General features: G+C 55.2%; 11 protein-coding genes across 11 annotated transcripts; 5 read left to right on the forward strand and 6 right to left on the reverse strand.

Annotated features, from left to right (window-relative positions):
• Positions 1-443: 443 nt before the first annotated feature.
• Positions 444-2183, reverse strand: PG985_010104 (uncharacterized protein; the record flags this gene model as incomplete). The annotated part of the gene is made up of 4 exons (XM_066829872.1): positions 444-629; positions 658-1668; positions 1736-2062; positions 2133-2183. 4 exons carry the CDS (start codon positions 2181-2183, stop codon positions 444-446), a joined length of 1575 nt encoding a protein of 524 aa, XP_066682262.1.
• A 1358-nt stretch (positions 2184-3541) lies between these two features.
• Positions 3542-5103, forward strand: PG985_010105 (Indoleamine 2-3-dioxygenase; the record flags this gene model as incomplete). The annotated part of the gene is made up of 2 exons (XM_066829873.1): positions 3542-4956; positions 5046-5103. 2 exons carry the CDS (start codon positions 3542-3544, stop codon positions 5101-5103), a joined length of 1473 nt encoding a protein of 490 aa, XP_066682263.1.
• Positions 5104-5697: 594 nt separating this feature from the next.
• Positions 5698-5892, forward strand: PG985_010106 (uncharacterized protein; the record flags this gene model as incomplete). Its single annotated transcript, XM_066829874.1, has 1 exon — positions 5698-5892. The coding sequence occupies one exon, from the start codon at positions 5698-5700 to the stop codon at positions 5890-5892; it is 195 nt and encodes a 64-aa protein (XP_066682264.1).
• Positions 5893-7438: 1546 nt separating this feature from the next.
• Positions 7439-8266, forward strand: PG985_010107 (uncharacterized protein; the record flags this gene model as incomplete). Its single annotated transcript, XM_066829875.1, has 1 exon — positions 7439-8266. One exon carries the CDS (start codon positions 7439-7441, stop codon positions 8264-8266), a length of 828 nt encoding a protein of 275 aa, XP_066682265.1.
• A 446-nt stretch (positions 8267-8712) lies between these two features.
• Positions 8713-10529, reverse strand: PG985_010108 (serine-type peptidase; the record flags this gene model as incomplete). The annotated part of the gene is made up of 4 exons (XM_066829876.1): positions 8713-9326; positions 9391-10165; positions 10255-10333; positions 10396-10529. The coding sequence occupies 4 exons, from the start codon at positions 10527-10529 to the stop codon at positions 8713-8715; spliced, it is 1602 nt and encodes a 533-aa protein (XP_066682266.1).
• A 2091-nt stretch (positions 10530-12620) lies between these two features.
• PG985_010109 (uncharacterized protein) lies at positions 12621-13425 on the forward strand (the record flags this gene model as incomplete). Its single annotated transcript, XM_066829877.1, is given in 2 exon segments — positions 12621-12743; positions 12763-13425. The coding sequence occupies 2 exon segments, from the start codon at positions 12621-12623 to the stop codon at positions 13423-13425; spliced, it is 786 nt and encodes a 261-aa protein (XP_066682267.1).
• Positions 13426-13946: 521 nt separating this feature from the next.
• Positions 13947-15402, reverse strand: PG985_010110 (uncharacterized protein; the record flags this gene model as incomplete). Its single annotated transcript, XM_066829878.1, has 3 exons — positions 13947-14480; positions 14569-15081; positions 15139-15402. The coding sequence occupies 3 exons, from the start codon at positions 15400-15402 to the stop codon at positions 13947-13949; spliced, it is 1311 nt and encodes a 436-aa protein (XP_066682268.1).
• A 2218-nt stretch (positions 15403-17620) lies between these two features.
• On the reverse strand, positions 17621-18616 carry PG985_010111 (uncharacterized protein; the record flags this gene model as incomplete). Its single annotated transcript, XM_066829879.1, has 2 exons — positions 17621-18321; positions 18412-18616. The coding sequence occupies 2 exons, from the start codon at positions 18614-18616 to the stop codon at positions 17621-17623; spliced, it is 906 nt and encodes a 301-aa protein (XP_066682269.1).
• Positions 18617-19366: 750 nt separating this feature from the next.
• PG985_010112 (uncharacterized protein) lies at positions 19367-20632 on the reverse strand (the record flags this gene model as incomplete). The annotated part of the gene is made up of 2 exons (XM_066829880.1): positions 19367-19853; positions 19911-20632. The coding sequence occupies 2 exons, from the start codon at positions 20630-20632 to the stop codon at positions 19367-19369; spliced, it is 1209 nt and encodes a 402-aa protein (XP_066682270.1).
• A 421-nt stretch (positions 20633-21053) lies between these two features.
• Positions 21054-22445, forward strand: PG985_010113 (uncharacterized protein; the record flags this gene model as incomplete). The annotated part of the gene is made up of 1 exon (XM_066829881.1): positions 21054-22445. One exon carries the CDS (start codon positions 21054-21056, stop codon positions 22443-22445), a length of 1392 nt encoding a protein of 463 aa, XP_066682271.1.
• Positions 22446-23279: 834 nt separating this feature from the next.
• PG985_010114 (uncharacterized protein) lies at positions 23280-25517 on the reverse strand (the record flags this gene model as incomplete). Its single annotated transcript, XM_066829882.1, has 3 exons — positions 23280-23510; positions 23589-23668; positions 23726-25517. Coding segments are annotated over 3 exons (2103 nt in total), but the record flags the coding sequence as incomplete, so codon positions are not given.
• Between the last annotated feature and the right edge of the window lie 1444 nt (positions 25518-26961).

Consider the following 26961-nt stretch of genomic DNA (forward strand, 5'->3'; position numbering starts at 1 on the left):
GACGAGGAGAGGAGTAAGGCGTATAGAAGAACCGGGGCCATAGGAGTACCGCTTCATAGCTGCTGTTAGAACGTCAGCGAGAACACGGATAGCTGAGGTACTTTGATTGAACCAGTTGCATTCTTTATATCCTGGCATCGCCTGTCAGCTTCTAGATTACGGATAAAGTGAAGATCAAATTGCCACGGATATTGCCCTGCTTGGTGATCATCAAATGTATGCTGTCATTGACTTCGTACTTAAGTATCTTCGTGCTACATCAGACTTTCCCTATACATGTCCTTACAACTTGCTGCGCCTAGAGGTTTCGTTTCGTTCCAACTCGAATGCTACGCTAAGTATGTATGTCAAGGACAACAACGACGCCTGGCCGTTTGATACACGTTCGGAACAGCAAATTTGCTCTCTCTCTCCTTGTCTTGTAATTCTTAATTGCAAGAGTTTTACGCAACGAGCCCCATGCCCTTGCCAATCTTCCGCGCCAGCGCCTTCTTGAGGTACTGCTCGCGGGCCAGGCTGCGGACCGTCTTGGCGAAGACGGCGGGGGCGACGCGACCGCGCTCGACGGCGCGGCCGAGCATGAAGATGGTGTCGCCGAGGGCGCGCTCCTCGGCGATGACGTCGTAGAGCTGGTTGCCGACGACGGTGGGGGGCGACGAGGAGCTCGTCGATGGCGGGGGGCGTCTGGGTGCGCGAGTTGGAGATGACGCGGTCGGCCTCCTGGAGCGAGGACTGCAGGATGGACGTGTTGGAGCTCAGCATGGCCGACAGGGGCGCCAGGTTGCTCGCGTCCGACTGCAGGTTCTGCGCGGCGGCGAGCATGGCGTTGCGCTGCGCCGTCAGGCCCGCCAGGGACGACTCGTTCTGCTGGCGCGCGCGCATGCGGTGCGAGTAGAGCGTCGCGGCGAGCTGGCGCAGCAGGGCGTCCTTCTCCGGGTTGGGCGGGATAGGGGGTGGGGGTATGTTCGAGGGCGAAGGGAGGGAGAGCGTCAGGGGCTCGTCCATGATATCCGGTGGAGGTGGCGGCTTCGGTTTGGGTTGTATGGGCGGCTGGTGCATCGGCTGTTGCGGGTGTGGTGGCTGCCAATTTGGAGGATGACCAGCGTATGGTGCCTGGTTGCCGTCATGGTAGTTTGGGCTCATGGGTGGTAGCCCTGGGCCAGGTTGTGGTGGTCCTTGGTAGCCGGGCTGAGGGGCGGGTTGTTGGTACGCGGCTGGCTGCTGAGGATGGAATTGCTGGCCTGGCGCCTGACTGTATGCTTGTGGCAGTGGTGATTGATGTTGCTGCTGCTGCTGTGGCGGTAAAGGAGGTGCGCTATCATATCTCGACATCCTGTTCGGCTGGGGATGTTGTGGATGGCGAGCCTCATGAGGTAAAGGTGGCAGAGGGGGCCCATCTGCGGCGTTGATGGCCTGGCCGGGCACGACCTGGGGAGCATCGCTGCCCTTTGGCGGCGGCGGTGGAGGTCGATCACCAACTGCAGGCGACTGAGTGTGAAGAGGTGTTCTAGACAGCTCAGCAGGTAGTGGCGGAACGGGAGGTGGTGGCGGCGTGGCAGTTGATTGCTCAGGTTGGGGAGGCCTGGGTTGCTGCTGCCTCGCGATGACGGGGGGCTCTTTGGCAAACACATCGCGCAGTATAGCTAGGAAATCGAGTATGGAGGATTTCTATATATCCTTGCGTTAGTAAATAATCTTCGGGATAGTTGTCGTCGCTCGAATTTGTTCCACTCACATCCCAGAACTCAAGCCAACCGACCAAATACGGATGGTATATGCGACCTTGGGGATCAACATGCTGGCCTGGCCTGACCATCATGGACTCCGTCGGGGTCACATAGGCCAGCGGCGCCTCCCGGGGGTAGGCATGCGGCACCCATATTGAGATCGGAAACCGGTATGTGGTTCCCCGAAAGACCACAGGGATGGTGCCGGTGAGATGGACTAGCAGTGCGGAAACGCCATTGTCGAAGGTGTGTACGTCGGTCCTCGGCGACAAAGATGGGTAGACGGAAAGCGCTTGCGCTACGTCGTTATATGTTCGATTAACATTATGGTATTCCTGAAATGACCGAGTTAGATCGCGTGATCAAATCGCAGACGCCAGATTCCATGCGACAATGTTGACATACACTGGTCAAGACGCTGTACAGCCAGTTCAGGACATGCTGCTGAACAGCCATCTTCTACTTCTCGTCTGCAACCGGCCTGCCCAGCGGTTTCTCATTCGAAGGGGTTAGTCAATCGCATCGCTGGTTGATCAAGACAAGAAAGCGGTGGTGATCAGGAAGCTGGATGATCGATTGCGACAAGTCCCCCAATCTCCAGTTGGTTTGGACGCCTTGTCCATGCTGCCCGCCAAGGCTGAAGTAGCTGGGGGAAGCAAGTGCGGATCATCAATGAACAGTCCACCAATGGAAGAGTTGGAACTGCGCTGGGCAACACCTACGACCGCCGATAGCGATAAGGCTTTAGCTGTGCGCCCCCACTGGTAATTGGCGACTTAACCTAATACCTACCATGCTGCAATGACCTCACCCACCCCAGAGTCCCCCCCCGTCTCGACTTGTCCCTCCTCAAATCGATTTCCAGGCGCTCGATGTTTCAACCCTGACGCACAGAGTATTGCGTCTGGCATAGCTTACGTACTACGACCCTACCATGGCAATCTGGTAACTGGCCGCGCTGGATTCCAATAAGCTCGCTGCCTGGGTAATGCCTGTAAGTCAGTGAACACCAGGAGAGCAACCAATACCGACATCGGCCACATCCGGCACTCTTTCTTTCGACTAAGCTACTCGTGCAAGACACCATTCGATGATGAAAAGTCGAAACACTTGCATCCGCTCGGCCCTGCGTTCAGGCGTGCGCCTCCCCTTCTCCCGTTTGACTAAAACCAGACCCTTCCAACGACTAGCACGCGTAGCCTGGGGAGCTGGAGAAGGCGGCCCCGGCGTAGCGGAAACATTCTATCCACTCGAGGGGCAAAACCGATCAATCATCTGCTTGTACGACGACAAGATGCGCACCACTGGCCAGTCCTCTTACACCAAAGGCCACTATTACAACGGGCCTATATAAAAGGTAAGTTAGGACTCAGTCGCCAATTGATATGTATATTATATAAGTACGCGCATATGTCGCTTGCTACCGTCGCTTTGGAGTTAGTCAGAAATCCCACGCTGGATTTCTAAGTCGAACCCACAAAGCCGCCTTATTCCGTACGTAAAGTAAAGCCGAACACAAAAGGCCTCAAACCAACAGCCTTCCCAACTTTTTTTGACACTCGCTTTCTCCGTCCCTTGTCTTATTGTCTACTTCTCGACTCGTCTCAAGTATCGTCCCAACTGTTATCTCATGCTCACGGCTCACCGGGATTTTCGCACGGCTGAGGAGTATTACAGAATTACCTGTATACTCCTTGCGTCAGGATACGTAACTTGAAAGTTGCCCCTTCCAATACCTGCTACCCGTTTGCTCTACTTTTGCGAGTTATAGTGATAGCCCATCTTCGGCCACTAGTTGCTAGAATTTGCTCGCTATGCTTCCTCCCATCCCCGTCTTGGCCGACTATGGCATCTCGCCCACTCATGGCTTCCTGCCGGATGTCCTGCCCTTGACGAGACTGCCGGACCCCTACTACAACAAGTGGGAGGCCATTGCTGCCAACTTGCAGCACCTCATCCTCAGCAAGCGTCTGAGAGGAGTCATTGACCGTCTTCCCGTGCTCTCCACCGTCGGTCTGGAACACGACGCAGAATGGCGGAGAGCTTACATGCTCCTCACTTTCTTTGCCCACGGCTACATCTGGGGTGGCGACGCCCCCCTGGATCGTGTACCGCCGGCCATTTCCGTGCCGCTGCTGGATATCTGCAAGCGGCTTGAAGTGCCTCCGGTCTCCACCTACGCCGCCTCGGTGCTGTGGAACTTCAAGCCGCTCTTCATGGGCGAGGACATCGATGACCTCGACAACCTCGCCACCCTGGTCACCTTCACGGGCTCCTTGGACGAGTCCTGGTTCTACCTGGTCTCCGTCGCCATCGAAGCCCGTGGAGGTCCCATCATTCCTCTCATGCTTACCGCCGTCGCTGCCGCTCGCCAAAATGACGCAGAAACCGTGACACGTTGTCTGCGTGGATTTGCCGAGCGCCTGGACGACCTAGGGGAACTGCTCCACCGTATGCACGAAAGCTGCGATCCCGGCTTCTTCTACCGCCGCATCCGTACCTTCCTTGCTGGTAGCAAGAACATGCAGGAAGCCGGGCTGCCACATGGCGTCATCTGGGACGACGGTTCCGGAAAGTCCGACTATGTGCAGTATTCTGGTCCTAGCAATGCCCAGAGCTCGCTCATCCAGTTCTTCGACATCATGCTAGGCATCGAACACCGGCCGACGGGAGAGAAGGCCGATCCGGCCTCCGAATCCGATCGCGAGGGCCGCATGAAGGCGCCGAGCCACAACTTCATCCAGGACATGCGGCGCTACATGCCGGGTCCCCACGCGCGCTTCCTGAAGGATGTCACGTACGTTTCCAATATCCGAGAGTTCGTCGAGGCCAACTCCAAGACCAACCGCCCCCTCGGATTGGCGTACGATGCCTGCCTGACTATGCTGCGCAACTTCCGCGATATCCACATCGCCATCGTCACGCGCTTCATTATCCTGCCTTCGCGCCAAAATCGGGCCCGCAGCCGGAGCCGCAGCCCCGAGGCGACCAGGCGGCCCCAGAACCTCGCGACGGCCTCGAAGAACGAGCAGCACAAGAAGGTCAAGGGCACCGGTGGTACCGCCCTGATTCCGTTCCTGAAGCAGGCGCGTGACGAGACGGGCGAGCCCGCCGTCGAGGCCTGGGCCAAGCGATGGATGAGCCGCCAGGCTAAGACCGTCGGCGATGGCGACTTCTTTGCCGGCAAGCCGGAGGAGCCTGAAGTGGTCGAAGAACCCGTCGTCGAGAAGTAAGTTATTGTCCATGTCCATGTCCCTGCCATTACCCCCCTTTTTTGCAAATGTTTCCAAAAAACAAACTTACTAACATGATTCGCAGCGGCCTTGCGGGAACTTGGACCATTGACGATGATGTCGGTGGAATCTGCAGTTACTGAGTTTTCCTACCCGTTCCGTATCAAACCATTCGTTTCATCAATACAAACAAACTCTGCTCCTGCAATCAAACCAGTTGAAGAATGACGAGTCTTTCGTTTTGAGCGGTGAAAATGGTTTCTGAAATGTTCCATGATGCAAACTTGTGTTCTCGTGCGACTTTTGGGGCTGAGAAGCGGTCAGTCACCATGGACATATAGCTGCATGACTGCATACCAACTGGCCAGAGTCCCCAGGATCTCACTGTTAAATTCCACGGATCATTGGGCAAGCTTTGCAACTTGTTACAATACGTTTTCGCCCATGACTATATATCCATAACTCGATTGCCCCCAGCCAATGTGTGACGCATATTCGACATTCCAGCGACTTCGATCAGCCATGTAAAGAGTCTCAACTGGATGACAAACCTTTCAAGTCGGCCATCGCTTTTCTGAGTCGATCACCCTCTGTTTATCAGGTACACCCATCGTGGACACCCCCCTTTCCTTTATCGATATTTCAGCAGCCAGTCAGCCAGCCGTCATACACGCACAGACATCAGCCGTCCATCAGGCTCATTGTGCCACGAACCAGCCTGTTGCAACAACGCAGTCATGGAACAAGCTCTCCTCGCCGTCCTCTTCATCACGATGTTCTTGGTCATCGGCATCTTCCTCATGCTCCTCACGCTGTGCTGCTCCTTCATGACCTGGGACGGGGACACCGAGGGCTGCGGCTGCTGCACCGTGCGACGGGAGGATAATAGGTCCGACTCGGAGGTGGAGATGGCCATGAGCGCCCGGAGCTGAATGAAGGTGGCCCGCTGGAAGTGTGAGGGTGCTAGATTGCAGTGGTGACGGAAAGGGATGGGTGTGTGGAAGGGGGTTGGGAAAAGGGTTCGCTTGTGTGGTGGGCAGTGGTTCGATGGGATAATCAGCTGTTACGACATAGTGGTCATGACTATCATACAGATCTCATCGTTTTGTATGGTTATGAGTCTTTTAAGGGGTTCCGGGGTTGGAGTGGCTCGTCACCACATGTCAGAATACAGTCAGCACGAATCATATACAGATCTGCACTTAGACGTGTGGGCCCTGAGGTCGTCTGCCTCCTAAGCTCTCAAGTCGAGATGTGCCAGTGATTCTACGATGAGTCCTCGTCCTACTCCCAGTTTCATGTGGCGGGCGGCTGGCAAACTGCCCCTCAAAACATATGACTGTCACCGGGTATTCAGACACCATTCCCTCAGTTAATCTGTGAAGAGGAGTACGGTTCCTGTAGGTCATGTTATTAGACAAAACTGTTGAGGGCCCTTGGGAATACGACAAGCCTCCTATTCACTCTTATAGCCAACATTGCATCCTTTTCTTCATCTGGGATGTCACATGGACTGGCTGTTTACCACAAGAGGTCCGAGACGCCAGGTTCTTTTCCCAATCTCTAATATATCATCCGTGGAGGACTAGATTAATCCAGCGGGTCTCATGGCCGGCCCTATTCAGTATAACGGTGGCGCCTCTCACGCGTCTCTATGCCCGAGTCTCCAGCCCTCCAGTACCAAAGCGAGACATCTGAAAGTTCGACATACATATCCCTCGGGTTTCGTCACCTCGATCCGATCGAGCCTAGGTATATCGTCAGCGCGGAGCTGTGCTTTGCCCACCATAACCGCCTCCAACACACTCCAACTCGATGCCAAGAACCAGGCAGCTGTTCCAGACAAGGATACCGCTGATATGCCGTCACCAACAGGTGAGAACAGCCAGCCTCTACCGCCGCCCCCTTCTCAGCAGCCGCCGGGGACGATTTCTGAAAGTGCCATCATCGGCGTCATTGCCGGGGTCCTCATCATAGCTCTGATTATAGGGACCTGCTGCTGGATGGGCTGTGTTAGCGGCAGTACCCCCTTTACGCGGAATCGTATGCATACGCGGAGATGGAGAAGAAGAAAGAAAAGAGAAAGCCACCAACTACAACAACAACAAAAAACTTTTCGGCAACCCACCCCAGGCCAGGCACCAGGGGCCGGTGCGGGGACGGGTGGTAACTGACCTACATAGGTATCTAGCCATCAAGCAAATATTACGGGAATCCGCTTCTTTACAGCTATTACATTCCATGCATCTGCTCATTTGTACTTATCCACTCCCCTGAATCCGAACCATCCATCTTATCAATTACTTTCCAGGGGCCGGATCCTTCCAGCGACGTATTACTAATACCACAACGTCACAGTCTAATAGCGGGGTCAATCCCCCTTTTTTTCGAACGACTGCCTGGAACCAACGACCTACACTTTCCTTTTCTTTCCCCCCATCCCACACCAATACATACCCATCCCCCAAATCAGTAACCATGGTCTTCATCAACCACAGGTCCAACCCCTCAACCAGAAAAGCCCAAATCCGCGTCCGCCTCTCCGCCACCCCCACCCTCTCCCGCAGCGACCCAGACGCCGCCCTGCAGCTGACCCTCACCCTGTCCCGGGCCCCCGTCGGCGGCAGCCACGACGACGACGACGACGACAAGAGGCCGCTCACCTTCGCCACCCACCACAGCATCTGCGAAGTGACGGAGCCCGGCGAGGAGGGCGGGATCGACATCTTCGCCCGGGGCGGCTTCGGGCTCCTGCGCAGCGCCTCGGGCGACCGGACGCGGAACATCTCGCTGGGCCACTTCCGGACCAACGACCGGTGGCGCAGCGAGTCGGACGACCTGCGGGAGCGCGGGATCCGGTTCGTCACCGTGCCCCCTGTCGCCGGCACCACCATCACCACCCCCAATAGCCCAGGATCGGTAGCATCCGCAGCAACGACGACAACAACGACAGTCACGCACACGCTAAACTGGGAGCGCATCTTCCAGCGGGCCGACCGGAGCGGCCGCACCAGCAGGGAGGACCTCGTCCCCGGGGAGGTGTTCGAGATCGGCATCAACCACGGCTACATGGGGACCATCTGGTGGTGCTGGGGCGACCTGGAGACGGACCTCCGGGACAAGCGGCTGCACCGGTGGCACCAGAGCGATTTCGCTTTGGCCGGCGAGAAGCCCGACGAAGACGAGCTGGCCAGGCAGGGGGGGAACTGGGTCCTCGGCGAAGACCCCCGGTTCTTGGACTGGGTGGACGTTACGGAGGCAGAAGAGGGGCAGGGGCAAAAGGTCAGGTTCCAGATTGTGGAGTAATACCTACGCAGACTGTATTGCTCAGAACCAGTCTCTCGCTTATTGTAAGCGGTGAGCATAATGCCTTGTTTGTGGTCTATTACAATTCCGCGTTCTGTGTTGGTATTGGGGCCACCATGTATGTATGTCGTCGGGGTTTGCGTGCCACATGGCGGCAAGACCGGGACCGGGTGATACCAATGCCACGTTATCCCACCGGCCTGTTGCTGAACGGGGACCACATTGATGTGGCATGGCTACAGACCATAGCTCCATCTGGCCCATGTTTCATGGCCCAAAAGGCAGACCTGAAAACGTGCAACAAATCACAGTAGCAAACAGCAGAAACACTTCCAGCAACCAAATGGGACGAGTCTCTTTATTAGTCATTAGGTTAGGTTGATGCCTAGGGCATACACATTAGGTGCCTCTCTATGAAAGTGCGACTCTAGTCTCAGAAGCAGCATCTAAGAGGTAAACGGCACCTCCCTCTTGCTCTTCAGCTTGTAGAACTCGCCAACCCATTGAGCCATCTCGTGCACCTCGGCATCCGCGATGGCCTTGGTCTCGGCGTTAGCATCCCAGTTCTGGCCGTATAAGTCACTGCAGTGGTTTCCCTCCGGAATCACCCGGATGGGCAACTGCTTCGTGCTCTCTACAGGACCGCCGGGACGTGTGTAGGGAGAGCTGACAGTGACATCGATCCAGGGATCGTACTGTCCGTTGGCATACATGAGGCGCTTCGTGTCGGTGTGGTACCACCCATCGGTTCTGTTGTTCAGCATCTCCACCGTCTTGCCCTTGAGGATGCCGTATCCACCCTCCGAGGGAGGAAACATATAGTAGCACTGCTGGCGGTAGTAGTCGACGTCGACCTTGCGCGAGACGAACGATGGCGTGCCAAAGGGGGCTCCTGTCTGCCACCACTCGAACGGCTCGTTGCAGAGCATCCACATCCACGTGCGACCTGACACGTTGTCGACTCGGGTATCCTTGTACAGAAGGTTGTCTTCGTTCTCGTACTTGAAACACTCAGTGTTGTAGGTGCCATTGAATCCATCCAGCCCATAGCTTTCGCATGCTGCAAAGGTTTCGTTAGCTCTGCTGGGCTCCATATCGTCTTTGAGAGAATCAGGAAGACTTACTACCGGGGAAATACAAATCTAGCCACCACTTGACGTATCCGTCCAATGCCTTTTCTACGCCAACGCCGTTCTCATCCGGAACATGCGTCCCATTTGTCGGGTATTTGCCGGATGTCGCATTTGACGCATCTGGGAAGACGTTCTCGAGGTAGTCGCAGAATTCGAAGAGCTTAACAACGCCTTCCTGCTCCAACGTGTAGAACTGGTTTCCCTGCCACGATCCAGGGCCAGCAATCAAGGCACCGCCAAAGTCCTTGTCGCCAAGGTCGCCAAGCTTGAACCTGTCCTTGAGGGCTTTCTTCTCTTCTGCGCTGCCATGGAACAAGATCTCGTCAATGTAGTCGGTCAAGGCGGTCAGATCCTTGGTACAATTCTTGGGCGCTGCTTCCATGGCGGGCGTGTAGTAGGTGTAAAAGTCGCTCAGAGCCTCGACGACGCCGCTGGTACCGTAGTAGGCCCAGTAAGTGCCCGGCTCAAGTCTCTCCAACCATCCAGCCAGGGCACCCGAGTACGAGCCTCCGGAAAAGACCCAAGGCGCCTCGGCTGGGTGACTCTTACCACTCTTGTCGAAGGGTGGATCAAAATTCTTGGCGAAGTACGTCAGGTCCTTGAGGGAGTTGTCCAGTGTCAGATACTGCAGATTCTTGACAGTGAGCTCCTTGAAGGGACTGCTACCGCCCCAGTAGCGATGCTCCAGAACAATAACAGCCGCGCCCATCTTCTTGGCCATGAGACCGGTCAAACGCTTCTCCGTCGTATAAGTGACATTGAACCCCTAGCGACATAATTAGCTTGAAGAAATCTCAGAAGACTCTACAACCTAATAGGAGTAGTAGCGAAGCCCACGCGTTGCTATGTACTTACGTCGGCTGACTGCTCACCCGGCGTAGTCAGGATAATAGGCGATCCCGGGCCCTTCCAGAACTGGGTTCCATACCAGTATCTTTGACGAGTGCTGTTAGCTCCATGGCCGCCATAAACGCAGCGGGTGTGCAATATACTAACCTCTGTTCGAAGGTGCCCTTGCTGGGGTCCGAGTGGTCCAGCTGCTGATCGAAGGTGCCCCAGCCATTGGTCCCGTTGATGCCAAGCAGTTCGGTATCCTGCAGAAGGCTGATCTCGATAGGCCCAACTTGCATGCCACTTTGGTGGCGCAAAGCAAGTACAGGCGCCAGGGGGGGCTAGCAGCAGCGCTGCCGAGACCGAGAATGGGAGTCTCATCGTGCCTGAGGGTTGGAAGGAAGGCTAACGAGAAGAACGGTCTACAGGGAGGCCTGGTAGAGGGTGAAGGAGAGAAAAGAACGAACACGTTAAGGAAAGTACTAAGCAATATATACAAAGCGAACAAGCACATATAAACAGATGCGAACCACGCACCTACCATTGGCTGTACCTATCTTCCCCGCCCCGACCTGGCCTTGACCGAGTGAGGCAACTCGCAGAGCCTTGATTCAATGGCCGTGGATCTGGGCAAAGAGCCGAGATGAGGATGACCCGCCTAAACCGATCGACACCAATCGGGTCCTCGGCAGCGACGGCTTGCTAGGGGAAAACAGAACGCACCTTCCTTTTCGGGTAGTAAAATAGCCACTGCATATCAAGCCTCGACGTCTGCGTTCAATGTCCATCCTTGCATAAGTGCAATATGTCTGTGGTCTGCCGCTCCGCTGCTGTGGCACTCCGCATGCACACACAGGCTTGCGATATCGCATTGTCACACCTATCAGTCTATCTGAACCAGATCACAGCATCAGGTCATTTCGTCGCAATCCTAGGGCTAGAAGAGGGACGAGGAAAGGCCCGGTCTGCTATGTCGCACTGGGAATGGATCAGCCGTGTCATCGCAATATCGAGATAAGGACCACCCCTGCACCAACAAAAGAAAGAATGTCTTTGGCTTCAAATCGAAGTTGCTCTCCAAGTCATGTCCCGGTATATACGTGATGTAGTCGACCTACGTCGTTTCCAAGTAGTATACCTAGGGCGTTCCCGGGTCGAAAGTTTACTGAGAACGGAGATGGCTGTGATTAGCTAGGCCTTTAGGTTCCGCACCTATTTCTTATCCAACCTGCCTCAACGGTGCTACTAAAAGGTTCTGAGGCTCTGCACCTAGGGCAAGTGCCAACAGACACGAAGCACATGGCACGATCTGGTGGTGCTTTGTTGCCCTAAGAGACCGGTCGAGAAGCCGACGGCAGCCATGGCACTTGCGCTACCATCTCTTATCACAGCAAAAAGGTCGTGTCGAACGGTATGCCATTCGGATAACAGAGCCAGACCGAGCCATGCGCTCAATCCAATTGGAGGTTAATAGTTTACTCCTGCAACTCTTGTAATACGGCACCGGCCGTGCCTAATGCATAAGAAGCAATTTTAATGTCCGGATTGCAACGTCGAAGGTTTCGCTGGTCTTCGGGGTGCGGAGGATTTATTCTGCACAACTCTTGTCTGAATCGACAAGGCATTAGTCTGGGGAAGTCGCCGAGATTAGCGCTCAAAGGTTATTTGTTCTAGGCAGGGGCTTCCCTGTACGTGGGACCACGGCGTTGCTGATATTAGTAGCCTATCTGCCCCTGCTAATCAATCACATCATTGGAGCTCTCCAGGCTTGGTAACTGACTGTCGCCTGTCTGCCTGCCAAGTCCTCACAAGCCCCAGGCAACACCTGCAAAGGCAGTCAGTTCCCCAAACATAGCATTCGGAACAGAACGATCAGATATATGGATAAGTGTAGCCTGTATGACTACTCTCATGCCAGTCTCAGAGATACCACTTTTGCACTAGGGCTGCTAGGCAGCATTAGCTGCCTCGAGGGGCTGTACACCAGACCTCGGGCAGGTGAGTCATTTGGCCGGGCAGTTGGGTGGCGGCCAGCCAATCAGATCCATTTGCTCGTCATCTTACACCAACATCAGAATGTATCATCACGCTGGTGACTCTTCAGGTCTATGAGATAAGGGTCCAGCTCAAGTGAAACCTGGGGTATAGCACGTGAGAAGATGTTAATATAAGAACCATCTTGATGCCCCAGATCCTCTAGGACCTTTCACGAATGCTCTCTCCACACAAGACAAGAAAGGCATGATCAATACATCGTCCTTATATTGGACAAAGTGAGCTCTTGAAGCAGTCAAGTCCCATCAACTAGACCGAACATCAACACTTATTTGCCCCTTCCCCCCCCCCTCCTACTCTGTTCACAAAGCCCACACGTAGCCATCTTGCCCGTCATGTCCGGCATCAGCAAGCCCCTGACCAAGCCCCAAATCAAACGGCTCGCCCAGACCCTCAGCCCCGCCGCCGCAAAGAGCATGAAGATCGACCTCAGCCTCTACGACTGGAGGGACGGGGGAGTACTGCACCCACCCCAAGCGCGCCCTGTCCCGGCTCAGCAACCAGGCGAACCGGTCCAGCCGGCAGCGCAAGACTTCCGTCGGGGGCCCCCATCCCCCACGCCAGCAGTTTCGCACTGGCGTCCAATACTTGACAAGGGACGAAGACGACCTCTCGCTCGCGCGAAGCGACGTCCCGCTGCCCGGGGACGGCGGGCGCGACGGCAAGTCCACGCCTCGCTTGGAGCGCCAAGAGGCCTTCCGCGGTATATCCGTGGGAGGGGGATTCGTATCGTTCGACAATGTGGTGGAGAACGACGCCGACCTGTACCGCCTAGGCCTACTGTACGACGACGGGGATAAAGAGGGCAACTTCCATCTGAACGATATAGTCCACGACGAGCCCATCTATGCAGTACGCCTATCCAGGCGGAAGCAGAAGGGGGGCAAGAACAGCAACGCAAGGATGTTCGTCCCGGGGACCCCGATGCAGGTCATCTACGAATCGATGGAAGACTCCCTCTATTCGATGAGCCCTTCTCTACTGGAGGGTTACGGTTTCGGCGGGGAAGACGAGGGGGAGGATTGGTCGTTTATTCCTCCCCTCGTGCCCCATGGTTCCCGCACCACGGCAGATACAGTATCCTTCGACCAAGTCACCACCCCATCTACGGAAGCCTGGGTAGTTTTGGATGGGGCGTGAAGCAGATGTGCCTCTGTGTATGAAAATGTGTATGGATATGTATTTTAGGTCAAAGCCTGGCGTTGCGCTGCTTACCGATTTGGCCATTGTATCAACTTTCCAGGGCCCTCCCAGGAATGACTCTATGATGCGAGACTGGAGGTAACGCAAGCCCTGTAAGATTTGCTGTAATGGAGGATGAAGACGTGGCAATATTCGATGTAGTCACATATTCCCCGTGACGGTTACCTGGATAGTACTCTGAGTAATACATATGTACCACTCAACCCTGAACCCATCTGAAGAGCATTTCTTTAAACTAATTGGATTGAATGATACGTTTGGTTATATGTTATGTAACCCAGAAATTTTGACGAAACGCCTGGAGTAAGATGATCAGAGGGCTGGCGGGAGTCCAGTTACCCACGTGGCTATGATAAAGTCAGACAGCCTCCTTGTCCATTTCTGCTTCTCCATGAGGCGAAATATTCCACTAGTAGAGAATAACCTTATACTTTATCTGAATGTCGAGACACAATGATCTACTGAGCCATCAGTTCCACCTTGATCAACGCCAACACACTCCCAACCGGCTGCGAGACGCTCGCAATCCTGAGCCCAGGGTCCGCCCTCTCGAAAATGGCCTCCCAGTCCTCCAGGGCGCGCTCCTGGCTATTGAACATCTGCGTCATAGTCAGATCGCGCACGCGGACGACGCGCTCAACCGACCGGGGCACCGACCCGGGCGCAGGCAGGACGCAGTCCATGACGACGACGTTCGCGTTGGGGTTGGCCTGCATGGCGGGGACAATGGCGCGCAGGATCCGTACGCAGTCGTCGGCGTTCCAGTTGTGCAGGACCAGGCGGAGCAGGTAGAAGTCGGCCCCGATCACCGGGTTGGACTCAAAGAAGTTATGGCTTTGGTACTGGATCCGGCGGGCGACACCGGCGTCTTTGATGCCCTCCAGGATCTTGGGCCCGCCCTCAACGACTTCGGGCAGGTCCTGCACGATGAAGTGTAGGCTGGGGTAGGCTTGGGCTAGGGCGATGCACGAATGTCCGGTGGAACCACCGACCTGGTCACAAACAGTTTGGTTAGAATATCGACTACAAGAAAGAAATGTACTTCTTAGAAGGGTGGTGATCGATGCTTGGTTTGCTTACATCAACAACAGTAGCGTTCGGGTTACGTCCCCAATCAAGGCCGCTCACGAGGTGCTTCATATGCGTCCCCTGATTCGTAGCGAGCGCTCTCATATAGCCCGCAAACTGCCGGTGCAGCGCCGGGTTCTGGCCCAGCCGATCGAAGAAGGGGAGATCGCGGCGGAAGGCGACGTTGTACGCGGTGCGCGTCCGCGTCGTGGCGGCGGGCCACCGCTCGTGGGCCTCGGTCATACCCGCCGCCACGGGGGCCAGGACGTCGGTCGCGTACGCGGCCCAGTTGCGGTGGTCCTCGCTGGCGGCGAACAGGGCCGACGTGGCCGAGTGCGAGACTTGCTGCGGCGTCGGCTCCAGGAAGAGCCCCGTCGTCATGGCCATGCGGACCACGCTCTTCAGCCGGGTCTCGGTGCAGCCGGCCTGGCTGGCTAGGTCGGAATAGGGGATGGCGCCCTTTGCCGGCACCAATCTGAATATGTCAAAGTGGCAAAGCCATTGCAGACACGCAACATACTGGTACTAGATTCATTGGTTGAGCATGCTTTTACTTTACCGTTTCTCGGGGGTTTGACGTACGTTTGTCTGCATGTTGATCATGTAGTCACTTGGTCCTGTTGCAAGTTGCAAGAGCTTCAAGCACTGGTCCATGATACGTTCTCTGGCCATTTGTGCCTCAGGAGGAGCGTCTTGTGGGATGACGGAAGTGGGACAACTCCTGTCGAATGATGGCTGTACACCACCGGTCGACCGGATGTAGTCGATGAGCGCTTCCACATTGCGGGCAAGCCTCTTGGTCAAATCTTCCATAGGAGACGACTCTATCAAAGCGTGAGGTGACATGATGACTGAAGGATACTCTATAGAAAAAGTGGAGTTGTACGGTGTCTAATATTCTCGATGATCGGGGAGGGATGAGTAATGCTATAGTCCAGCGTCTCTTCCCATGCTTGAACAGGTTGGTGAGGCGTGGCCGCGGTATATAACTAGTTTTCCCCATCATCTTCTAGGGACAGCACACCCGAAGATTGCTACATCTCGTCCCTGCTCGACCTACCTCTGACTTGACGGTTTGGTCCTGGAACGGTCTTTGATAGTCTGTGAGGAGGCGCATGAAGAGCGGTGCGAGCCGGCCGCCCAGTCGAGGCCCTTCGTCTAGGATGACAACAGATGTAATATCACACGTCGTTCAATGCGAAACACTTCTTTCGGGGAGCTCAGCCCCCAGTGAAGAGTCGGACGCAAGGTGACCTTGGAGTCTTCTCCAAAAAGAAAAGAAGATATCAAGGGTCTGTCATCTGATCGCCAAAGGTATAGATGCTCGATTGGGTATTGATCGCCGAGGTAGCAAGATCAGAGTTGCTTGGGCAACTGATTTCACGTATAAGGTGATTGATTGTAGGGGGCTGGACCCTTCGCATCTTGAAACCGACGATACCGACCCGGACCGAGCACGAACCAGCCTGCCATCTAATGTTTTCTGCGACAGTCCAACGGGATGGAAAGAAAAGCTTATATGAAATCAGACGTGCATAGGCCACCCGATTGACGGTCTGCCTAACCTCCAGCAGCAAACCTGCTAGCCATCCACACACCCGGGAGTCGCAACCTCCACCGACTGCACTTCGTCGAGGATAAAGCTGTTAAGACTGAGGAAGCAGATCCCGCCCCTATCCAGTCCTACCCTGACTCAAACCCGCCAAAAATTCACTATTGGATTCAGCGGCTGCTACTCGAAAGCCGATGACATTGTCGGGTTCAAGGCTTTGCTCTAGAAGGACTTCGGGTTCATGAAGCCGGTGCCCGCGGACCGGCCTGATCGGGGTGCTCCTCGTGACCCTGCGGCAGGAGGCGAAAACATCAGCCGAGTCTACCATAGCTGCTGGATCCGAGAATCGTCATCGTTGGTACGAAATCCACCGGTCTGGGCCTGCCTCTCGCCTTTCATTCATCACATGTATCTCGGATGAGGAGGGCTCGGGCTCGGCCTCGGGCTCGGTGGTGTCCGATAACAACCACAGCGGTACCACCGAGGGCACCAGCGGCTTCATCATCACCCCGCCAGCAGGAACACCAGCACAGGCCTGCATAATGCTGATGGCATGCTCTGTGTGATGGTGCAGACCGCAGCAGAAGTTGGGCATCAACTCCAAGGGGCTATCCCATACCAAAAAAGTCGCCGATCTTGGCCTCGGCTCCCTGCTTTCGCCCGATGTCTTAGGCACAGCTGGCTAGGGGATGTCAGCCAAGTAGATTATCAGTAGTGTACACAACAGCTAGTAATAGCCGCTGCTTCCACACCACACCATGGCTGGAACTGTCAGTCATATTATATGCACCTACTCACTGCTTGGCCTCTTCGCATAAAAACAGCTCTGGGTTAAGGGGTGCGTCCCAGCCCAAAATCCACTCAGCATTCTCTCAAAGGGCATGTCGTAACAGATAAGAAGAGGGAATGGGGTATCATGATATAACATTAGCCGTCCCCTCATGGTGCTCGATTCTCTATCAGTAATTAACTCATGAAGCCCATGTCCAGGCGCACGCAAACTCCTCTCCAAAGTCCCCCCTTTGTTCCAACGACACGCATGCAAAGGCATCTGACTGCGACCCACCTCCTTGATGTGATCCTAATTATCGTTGCACAGATGACGTGGAGGCTGTGCATTTCCATGCCCAGCTTTATTTAGCCGAATCTGGTGACCGAGAGAACCATGGCAAAGGGCTCATGTCAAGATTAGATCATCGATGCTCGTGGTAGCTTCAAGTTGAGCAGTGCTCAGAACACCACCATCCAAAGTGTGGACTGAAATAAAAGTGTAGACCTGGTACTCTCACAGCGTGCTACAATAAAAACAGGCCTATCTGTAGTTGAGATAAGCAGTGGCCTGGTTCCAAAGGGCGAGTAGGCGACCACAAAAGGGGTTGTTCTCCTCGAACATGTCGGGTGGAGAGTGCAGCCCCTCAGAGCAAACTGTCCATCGATGTTCAATGCCCCAGTCTATGAGCACCACCAGACATTGTAGTGACAAAATCATGCCATATCAGGATCAGCTCAGGCTCAGCCGATATGCCCGCCAGTACTTCCCGTACTAGCCGGCCTTGGCGGCGGCGTGGGTATCGTCATCCCCCCACTCAACTCGCGCTCCATGGCCACGCCGCCGAGCCCGCCGCCCATGCCGGGGTGGTGCCCCGGCAAGCCGCCCTCCTCGCCCTCGCTGTCCTCGCCCTGCTGGCTGCTGGAGCTGCCGAGCCCAGCCGCCGCCTGCTCGGCCTGCTTGCGCTCGACCTCGCGCAGGCGCTCCTTCTCGACGGGGTCCACCAGGTCGTCGTCGTCGCTCCACGCGTCCAGGTCGTCGTCGGCCACGTCGGGCATCGCCAGCCGCTTCCAGAACCGCACCTCCTGCCGCCGCGCCCGCGCCTCCACCCGCCGCTCCTGCCGGCCCGCGTCCTCGTCGTACTGCTTCCGGAACGCCCGCAGCATCGCGTTGGCCCGCCCCGCGTGCTCCTGCATCTCCCAGATCTGCTCCCGCAGCTTCGAGTTCTCCGCCCGCGCCTCCGCCAGCTGCGCCCGGTACGAGTGGTGCCACGCCGACACGTCCGCGATGTGCTTCTGCTTGTAGGCGTGGAAGTGTTGCAGCAGGGTCGAGAGCACCCGCGCGTACGCAGTCAGGAGCTGGTAGTTTTGGTCACGGCTCGTTTTGGCGCGGTCGAGCGCTTCGGTCAGGACGGAGATGATGGTATCGAGGTTGGATTCTTGCGCTGTTGAAAACCGAAACCCCAAAGTTAGCATCCGTAGATTGATAGGAAGGAGAGAAACCCCACACGACTGTCCTGGCGGTGTCTACTAACATAGTATCTCTTCTGCTGCCTCCTGCAGCACCTCGTCATTGGTGAATTGCCGCTCTCGAGCTCGACTCCGTACTCTGCCCAGCCCACTGACGATGTCTTCAGTGACCTTTCTGTTCTCGGTGAGTTGTTTAGACAGATCCTCGACCATGGCGTAGATGATGTTCAGCTCGGCCTGGTGGCCGGCGGGTGTTGGTCCGACAGCCATGGCGGCAGCGCCTGCGGCACCTCCTGGTCCTCCCTGCATACCGTTGCTTGAACCGTTTACACCATTCATGCCAACACGCAAGCTGTTGTGGTATCGCTATTCGGCCAGGGACGGGTCGGATTGTATGATGCGCTCGGATGTGGGGTGGGAGACAGAGTGGACAGTGCAGCCAACTGTCAGGAATCGGGCAAGAACCTCTGGTTAGAAACAACGATTGCTTTGCTTCTGATTCTCGCAAAAATGGGGTTTCCAATAGCTTTGACTGGCGGTCGCTGTGTTTCGTTCAAGGACCGAGACCGAGAGTTAATCGTTGATAGGTGAGGTAGTGCTGTCAAATTGTTGATGTTGATATTGGCGTTAATTGAGGTGAGGCTTCGTCCAGGTCGCCAATAAACAGCAACCAGCCGCTTGGGGTGGTTTACAGGAGTGGAGCCACCCCAGAGCCGTCTGCGCATCCGGTCCTGAAGCAGGTCAATTATCACAATTTGGCCCTGCAAGGCAAAACAGAAACATCCATATGCAGGTTAGATTACAGCAATTCAGTGATATATGATTTGTACTTTCCAAATCTGTTGTATACATGCCCAACACCTGGCAGAAATGTAAAGACCAAAACCAAGTGCTGGTTGGTATTAGCTGGCTGTGACATCGCCTTGGATATCGAACCATTTCGTTAGGCCTCTTTGTGGCTTCTCGTCATATGCAACTCTACACAACGTAGGTCAAGTACCTATTGGCCATACATATTGTTTATTTCTTGTTCTTGAAGAACCCCTTGCTCTTCCCCGTAGGCCCAGCTGCACGACCTCTGCGCAGAAGCTGCTCCTTCATCCTCCTAGCATTGTGGTGCATGCGCGGCGCCTGGCTCTTATCGCCCTGATCGGCCAGGACTCTGTAGACCGTAGACCCCAGAACCTCATCTTGGGGGCGGCCGCCCTCCTTTTTCAGCGATTGTACGGCGTCCTCGAACTTGATCTTCTTGGGTTTCCTCGCGCTGTCATCCTCGCTATCCGAGTCCAGGAACTCCGCCGGCAGCTCATCTGGAAGGTTGTGCCTGTCGAGCTTTTGCTGTGCAGTAGAGCGACGTGCGGCCTTCTCGGCCTCCAAGTCTTCTTCGTCGCTTTCCTCGGCGCCCTTCTTTTCCTTTCTGGATAATTGCGTGCGCTTTCTCTTTTCGGCTTGCTCTTTCATCATCTTATCCTTCTCCTGGCGTTTTCGCTTCTGGTCCGCGGCTTGCCTGTAGCTTGGTTAGAACTTGTCGGCCAATTGGTCTGCTAGGGAGGAAGATACGTACTTCTCTGCCGCCTCAGCAGCTTCACGCTCTGACTTCTTCGCCGCCTTGGTCGCAACCGAGGTGGAAACAGCCTCGGGGGCTTCATCGTCGTCGTCGCTCTCTTCATCGTCCTCAGGGGCCGCCTCCTTCACCTTCGCAGCCTCCTTCTCAGCAGCAGCAGCCACGTGCTTGTCCACATCGTCATCGTCGCCAAACACAACATGAGATCCCTTAGGTTTGGGCGCAGGGGTGGGCGCTTCCTTTGCCGCCTTGAGATCCATGCGGTCGCGCTTCAGCTTCTGGCTGGCCTCCTCTTCCAATTGCTGCGAAAGCATGGCGGAAGGGGTGTAGGGTATCGATGAATCCTGCCCCTCCACTTCGTCGTCGGAGTCCTGCTTCTCGTGTTCTTGCGAATCGGCAACCGAGGCGGAATTGTGCGCTTCTTCTGGCTTCGCGTCTACAGTATGTGCTTCCACGCTGACGTGGTGCGAACCGTCTTCGTTTTCCTCGTCGCGGACGCTCACGGATAACTTCTCCTTCGGGGTGGTCTTCTTCCTGCCCTTGGAGGTAGCTTTCGTAGGGGTTCCTTCTACCGACTCTTTTCTCTTGAGGCCGGCTGCGATGGCGGGCACTGTGATCATGGTGTTTGTTTCGCCGAGGCCAGGCGATAATATACTCCGCTCGGGAGACGTCTGGGCTGATTCGGCATATTCTTTCGCCCGCCTTCTAGTAAGAGGCGCCATTTTTTAAAGATCGGTGTCGTAATTGCGAGTGTTTGATTCAATGTTTCAATAGTCCGCTGAAAGTTGCCGATTCCCACCCTACTTTTTCAAAAGTTTTAGTGGGGCTACACAGGATAAGATAGCACCCAGCATCCGCTGTGGGGAGCAGGGAGTGAACGCTTAATTGCATATGTGGATTGACACTGCTAGACGTGAATGCTAACGCTCTACTCAACAAGACGACTGTGATGAGATGAGGACGAATGCAAGAAGCTTTGAATGAAGTTTTAATGTAAGGAATATGCCCAATTGTATCAAGACTACAGTTTCTAACATACAACAGGTACAAAATATCAAGATTGGCTATTCAATTCTAGATTAAGTGCAGCATTCAAAGACCCCTGGATTCTCTCATCGCCTGCAAAGCATTGCCATGAGCGCCATGAAAGCGCTGCCTCTCAAGAGGCCATCCGCATTGCGACCATCTGGACTCACCAGATGTCTGCAACAAGCAAATCCTCTTGAGGCCTCAGTACTCTCAGTACGCCAACATGCCGTCACATCACCATGTACCCGTTCCCTCTCCTCCACGGCACCAAGGCAGGACAAGAGTAGGCGCATCTCCGTCCCGCGCCGCAAGACCGCCGCCACCTTCGACGTCCCCCAGTTCTCCACGAACGACATCCCGCCGGCGCGCGTACTAGACGCCATGCTAGCACACCCGGCGACGCCGGCCTACCTGTCGGGGATGACAGGCGCGCAATGCCGGAACCTGCTCTCCGACTACGCAACGCGCACACTGTCCCTCGCGGACCCGGCCCGCGACTTCCGGCAGGTATTCGACGCCCTCCTGCAACGGGGCAAATCCTCCGACCCCCTAGTCCCAGAATGCCCCGAGGCCGTAGCGGACAAGGCTCGCGCCCTGGAAGCCACCCTGCACAGCATCGCGGGCATGCTGGTCCAGGGCCCGCCGGGCCCCGTCTACAACCTGGCGCTGCACATCCTGCACGCGCTCTGCAAGCTCGACTACGAGCCCAGCTTCCTGACGGTCTCGCGCATCGCGCTCGTGAGCCGGAAGGTGGGCCAAGCGCAGTTCGCGCCCGCGGTCGACCGGTTCGAGCGGCTCGTCAAGTCCATGACCGCGGGCCGCCCCGCACCTTCTTCCTCCTCTTCGAAAAAAACGAAGAAAAGGAGGAAAGGTAGCAACGTCAGTTCGGCGGCTGCTGATGATGACGCGGTGCTCGAAGTCGATTGGGAAGAGGTAGCCTCGCTTCGTTCCAATGCCTTCACCCTCAAGGGCATGATGGTCGTCGCATCCAATCAGGACCGACCCACGCCCTCGCCCGAGGGCTACCGCGAAGCCCTCAAGTACTTCGAGGCGGCAATGGGCGGTAGCCCAACACAACTACCAAAACGCAGCCGTGCCGGCTCCCCGGTGCCATACTCAACTTTCGACTGGCAGATCCCATGCATGGTAGAGATGGGCCATTGCTACGCGGCGCTTGGCGCCTTCAAGCAGGCCCACGCCGCCTGGAAGTTCGCGGCCGAGGAGCTCGACGACAAGGATGCGACAGCGCTGTACGCGATCCACGCGCTCCAGCCAGACGACCCGGCGCGCGAGGCACTCCTCCTGAAAGCCGCCATAAGCAACAGCAAACTGGCCATCGACGAGGTAAACCGGCTGAATCACGACAAAATGGGACAGCAGAATGCAGGCGACAACGAAGAAGGAAAGAAAAACGGGAGCAAATGGGATATCTTATTAAAAAAGGTAGTACGGGACGAGTGGGAGAAGTTGGCCTCACCTCCGCCTACTGGAACCGGGACCAAGTAGATGTGCAGGCCAAAGTCCTGCCCGGAAACTTGTATATATCGATGTATCACAATAAAGATTCCAACCCCCTTTTCCAGGGCTGCCCAGAAAAGACCGCGACGACTAGACCATTTCGCTTCCGTCGATGAACTGTAGGGCCTATCCCTCATATCCTTTTCACCTAGCCAGTCATAAGGTGTGATTTAGAAACCTGGTATGGGCTAACACGAAGCCAAAATAAAACACAAGTTTGAGGAAACTAAGTGCCCCAGGTAAATCTTGATTTTGAGCAAGATCAGTAATCGCGATCGATCTCCATAACCAGCTTCCAGATTGCTGACGTGCACTAAATAGGAGGTCATGTCATCTTGTGCATAGTTAAAACGTCTTGATAGTTGATTGATACTTGGCATCTCCTTACTTTGAAGACGCACGACAATATGTCCTCCCCCATTATAGATCTGCGAAGTTATTGCCATCGCAAGCCCCGTTCTAAACGTATACACATAATCCCCTCCCCCCTCCCACGGCCTGGCTGTTTATTTATTCAAAGCACCCTGTAAATAAACCGCTTTGTTCCCTCCGGGGGGTGCCCATCAGAATTTCCCCAGGCCCAAATTCTTCTTGTACCCTATACGCCTGAAATAGCAATGGTGCCTGCCCTCATCCCACTATGGGATGACATGATGCTAATGTGTAGATACCGACAAATGCCAATTTACATTCCCAACGCCTTATCCATGCAAACCCTGCTGGTAAAGTGAGATGTTCCCCTAACAAACTGAGCCACGTTGCCAGTATTGCTTCTGGCTGGTCTTCACCGAAACAGCTAGTATATATACCACGGCGAACAAACTAATCGTCGTGGAAGAATGTCGTGTTATGCGACGGGGCCGTAGACGGTCCAGCATCCCGCATGTCAACGTCCTCACTGCCCAAGTCCTCTACGGGCTCTGAGGTAGGTAACCCTAAGGTAGACTTCCTGTATTCGACGTTGAGCGGGCGAGCTGTTTGCTTATCGAGCCTCTGGGGTAGCGAGACCGGTCTCTCGGCAAAGGCGTCTTCGGGTGGAGAAAATGACCACACCTGTGACGAATTAGAAAGGTTCAAAGTTTAGGGCGGAATATCGGCCGCATTAGCAGGCGACAATAAAGCAATACGTACCTCCATCATCACGCGGCTGCCCCGATTGGCAACCGCCACGCACTTTTCGTCCTCGAAGACCACGCGCCACACGGATTCAGCTGAAGAGAAGTCAGTGTGAGCCGGGACCGAGCTACCGCACATATTATTAGACGTACCAGTGATGAGCTCACGAACGAGATGGCCCGTTTTGACATCCCAGACCTTGACCCGGCCGTCGCTTCCACCGCTGACAACTCGAGTGTCGTCGAATTGGAGACTGGTAACACTGTTGTCATGTGCTGCAAGCCTATGTATCGGGCACATTTTCTCGAGTGACCAGACCCGAACAGAGCCATCCGAGCCTCCCGTTACCAAGGTGTTGCCCCTGAGCTGCAGTTGGCCGACAAGAGAAGTGTGACCCTGCAAAACAGCAATAGCCTCGCCAGTGTGAGCATCCCAAACACGCACACTGGTGTCCAGACTGCCCGTGACGACACGCTGGCCATCAAATGCGATGGCGTATATCTGGCTGAAGTGCCCGCTCAGAGTATGTAAACATCTGCCCTCCGAAATACTCCAGATCTTGGCAGTAGCGTCGTAACTACCAGAGACAACAATGTCGCCTTTGATCTCGAGGCATCGTACGCTCGCTTGGTGCCCAACAAGCACATTGCGACACACGCCCTGCCGGATATCCCAGACACGAAGGGTGGTATCCCTCGATCCGGATATGGCGGTGTTGGCATCGGACATCTTGAGGCAGCGCACAGTGGACGTGTGGCCACGGAGCGTGTGTAGGCAAGAGCCAGTCGCCATATCCCACACTCGCACATCCCGATCGCATCCACCGCTAACGAGGATATCCTCCCAAGGGACCATAGCCCAAACGCCCATAACGTGGCCTTGAAGTGTCCGCAACGCGTTTCCTTCCCTATCGAAAATGTGTATCCGGGCATTATCCAGGGCAACTACAATGTACTTGGGGGTCAGGTGAAGACTCGTCACAACGCGGCCATCTTGAGTGATGGTTCGCGTGGTGTTCCGACCACCCGTCCGCCACGCTGATTCCACCAAATAACGCTGTTTGAAGTGGGATTTGTAAGATCTCAGCTTAGGTCGCATGTTCGATATTGACTCAGACGGTCCCGTTCCGTCATAACTGCGAGAGTTGTGGGCAGGCGCCGATGTAGGGAGAGCACCAGGGAAGCTGTGGTTCGCATAATCCGGGTCTGTCAGGGGTACAGCACTCGGTCGGTTGGCTGCATAAGTGGGAACGCCGTAATAGACCTCAGATAACCTGCGCCCATAATCGTGCTTGACGCAAAGATTCCTCCAGGTCACGTCATCGCTCAGGAGATCACGCCACCTCCTGGAGACCTGCGAGGCGCGCGCCAGTACTTGAGGGTCGTCAATAAAGGAGAGAATCCTTAAGCAAAGCTCATCCGGCAAGCTCGTGAAGGGATCCTTCTTCAAAAGAGGGCTCACAAACTGATGCACAAAGCTCAATTGCTGTGTCGTGCACATGTTCAAAAGATCCGCCAGTAGTCTATTCCTTTGAGGGCCGGAACAATTTTGGAAATGTTGGCGCACATGGGCAAGGAAGTAGTCCTCGTCTTCGGCCGCATCGCTCCAGTCGGGCTGGGCATGCGTTGGCCCAGGAGAGGCAGCGGGTGTCGGCGGGGGCGGGGGAGAGCCTCCTGTTAACTGCTGATCGAAATCCGGCGCAGGCGTGCTCATACTGGGAGTCGGCGGCCCTCTAGGCCGGGGTTGTGCCATTTTATCCATTCTGTGGTTGACGATTGGACCTTGGGTTGTGTTTAAAGACAATTCGTCGTTCATTATACTGCCGCGTCTTTCTGAGAAGCTAAGGGGTCTGCCGTAGCCTGCCATGCTCCCTGTCTGTGGCCAAGGTCGGTAGACAAAGTTGTCGTCGTTGAACTTGTAAGCGCTAGACGAAACCCATGAAATTCTTGATCGAACCAGAACAGAAACTAGGGGGGGCTCTGTTGGAGGATCACGGTTATACTCGATTTGCGTAAAAAGATTTCGATTGTAAGTCGATCGAGTCTGTGTAAATAAACATCAATATCCGCCACAAAAAGATCAGATGAAACCGCGTCTTGACTCTTGAGGCGCAAGTGGGTATCCCCAAGTATGGGAACTGCGTCTGCTATACCTGACGAACAATCAGGGGCTGGGCAGTTGAGGAGGTTAACACATGAATAATCAGCATACCTAATGTCGGTTTATAGGCTTCAGACGGCCAAAGTGATATATAGCAAAATCAAGGACGGAAACAAGCCAGATGACCTCCCAGAAAAAGGAACCACAGAGACACGGCCGGTAATAGTCGGGCAGTAGGCGAGAAGAAAATGAGGAGGATATTGTATATTGTTTCAACGCCGGCCGACGGATATGCGAAACTCCGTGATTTCGAAAACGGAGCGACGGGCGGGACAGGACATATACAGCAAATGAGTCCCAGTCAACAGATCGCCGGCAGTGTTCGAATGTAATCAGAGTTGGATTAGTGTCTTAGAGTCAGTCGTCTCTGGGCAGCAGCAGACAACGGATGCGGATTTGGTATGCGAACCGGACAACGAGCCGTATCCGTATATATCGCTGGAGGGATTGCGACCTGAAGGGAGAGAGGAAAGAAGATTTGGGCTCTATGGCCTACACAGTGAGGCGACACAGAGAATGGGCAGCCGGTTGGATTGATGGGTCGGGTTTCGCAGGTCGTTCAAGACTGGCTGGCCGGTGGCAATTCAAGTGGTCGGTCGGGGTGGTTTTGAGTAAGCACCGATTTGTCGGATTAGATGGATGGGCTTTTTGCCTTTGGCGTGCAACTCTCAGCGAATGGTCGCTGTTGGTTCAGCTAAAGTATATATGGGAAGGGGGGTGTTGGAGTATTGCTCGAAGAGACGGGCGACTCGAGTTGAGTCGGGTATATCTGCAATCGCAGAGAGGGAGAGTCGAGAAATGAATGGGGTTTGTCAGGAAGTCAGACGGACAGATGTGAATGGATGGCTAGAGTGGACAATGGGATGGGGGACCCCCCGGACTGGACGACTGGCGCTGACTGCTTTCCCATCGCTGGCACTGGCTGACCCGCTGGCTCGCTTTTTTCGGGGCAGCTGTGAGAGAGAGGGAGCAGGGAGAATGAGGGAGGGAGCTGCACGGCTAGGCTAGTGAGGGAACGAGCGAGCGCTGAAGACCACCTGAAGTCTACTGTACCTGACTGGACGGTGGGCTTGGCGGCCGGAATACGTGCAGGACACGCCCAATACAGCGTGGCGGGCACGTACTCGTAGGGCCTGCTGGGTACATGGAATACATCCCCCAATGCGTGCATGGATGCTGGTTGTGTAACATTGAGGCATGGAAAAGAAAGTCCCCACCTCCTCTAGCC

The sequence above is a fragment of the Apiospora marii genome, assembly GCF_038362585.1.
Source record: "Apiospora marii strain CBS 49790 chromosome Unknown utg000006l_segment0_segment0, whole genome shotgun sequence".
NCBI lineage: Eukaryota > Fungi > Ascomycota > Sordariomycetes > Amphisphaeriales > Apiosporaceae > Apiospora > Apiospora marii.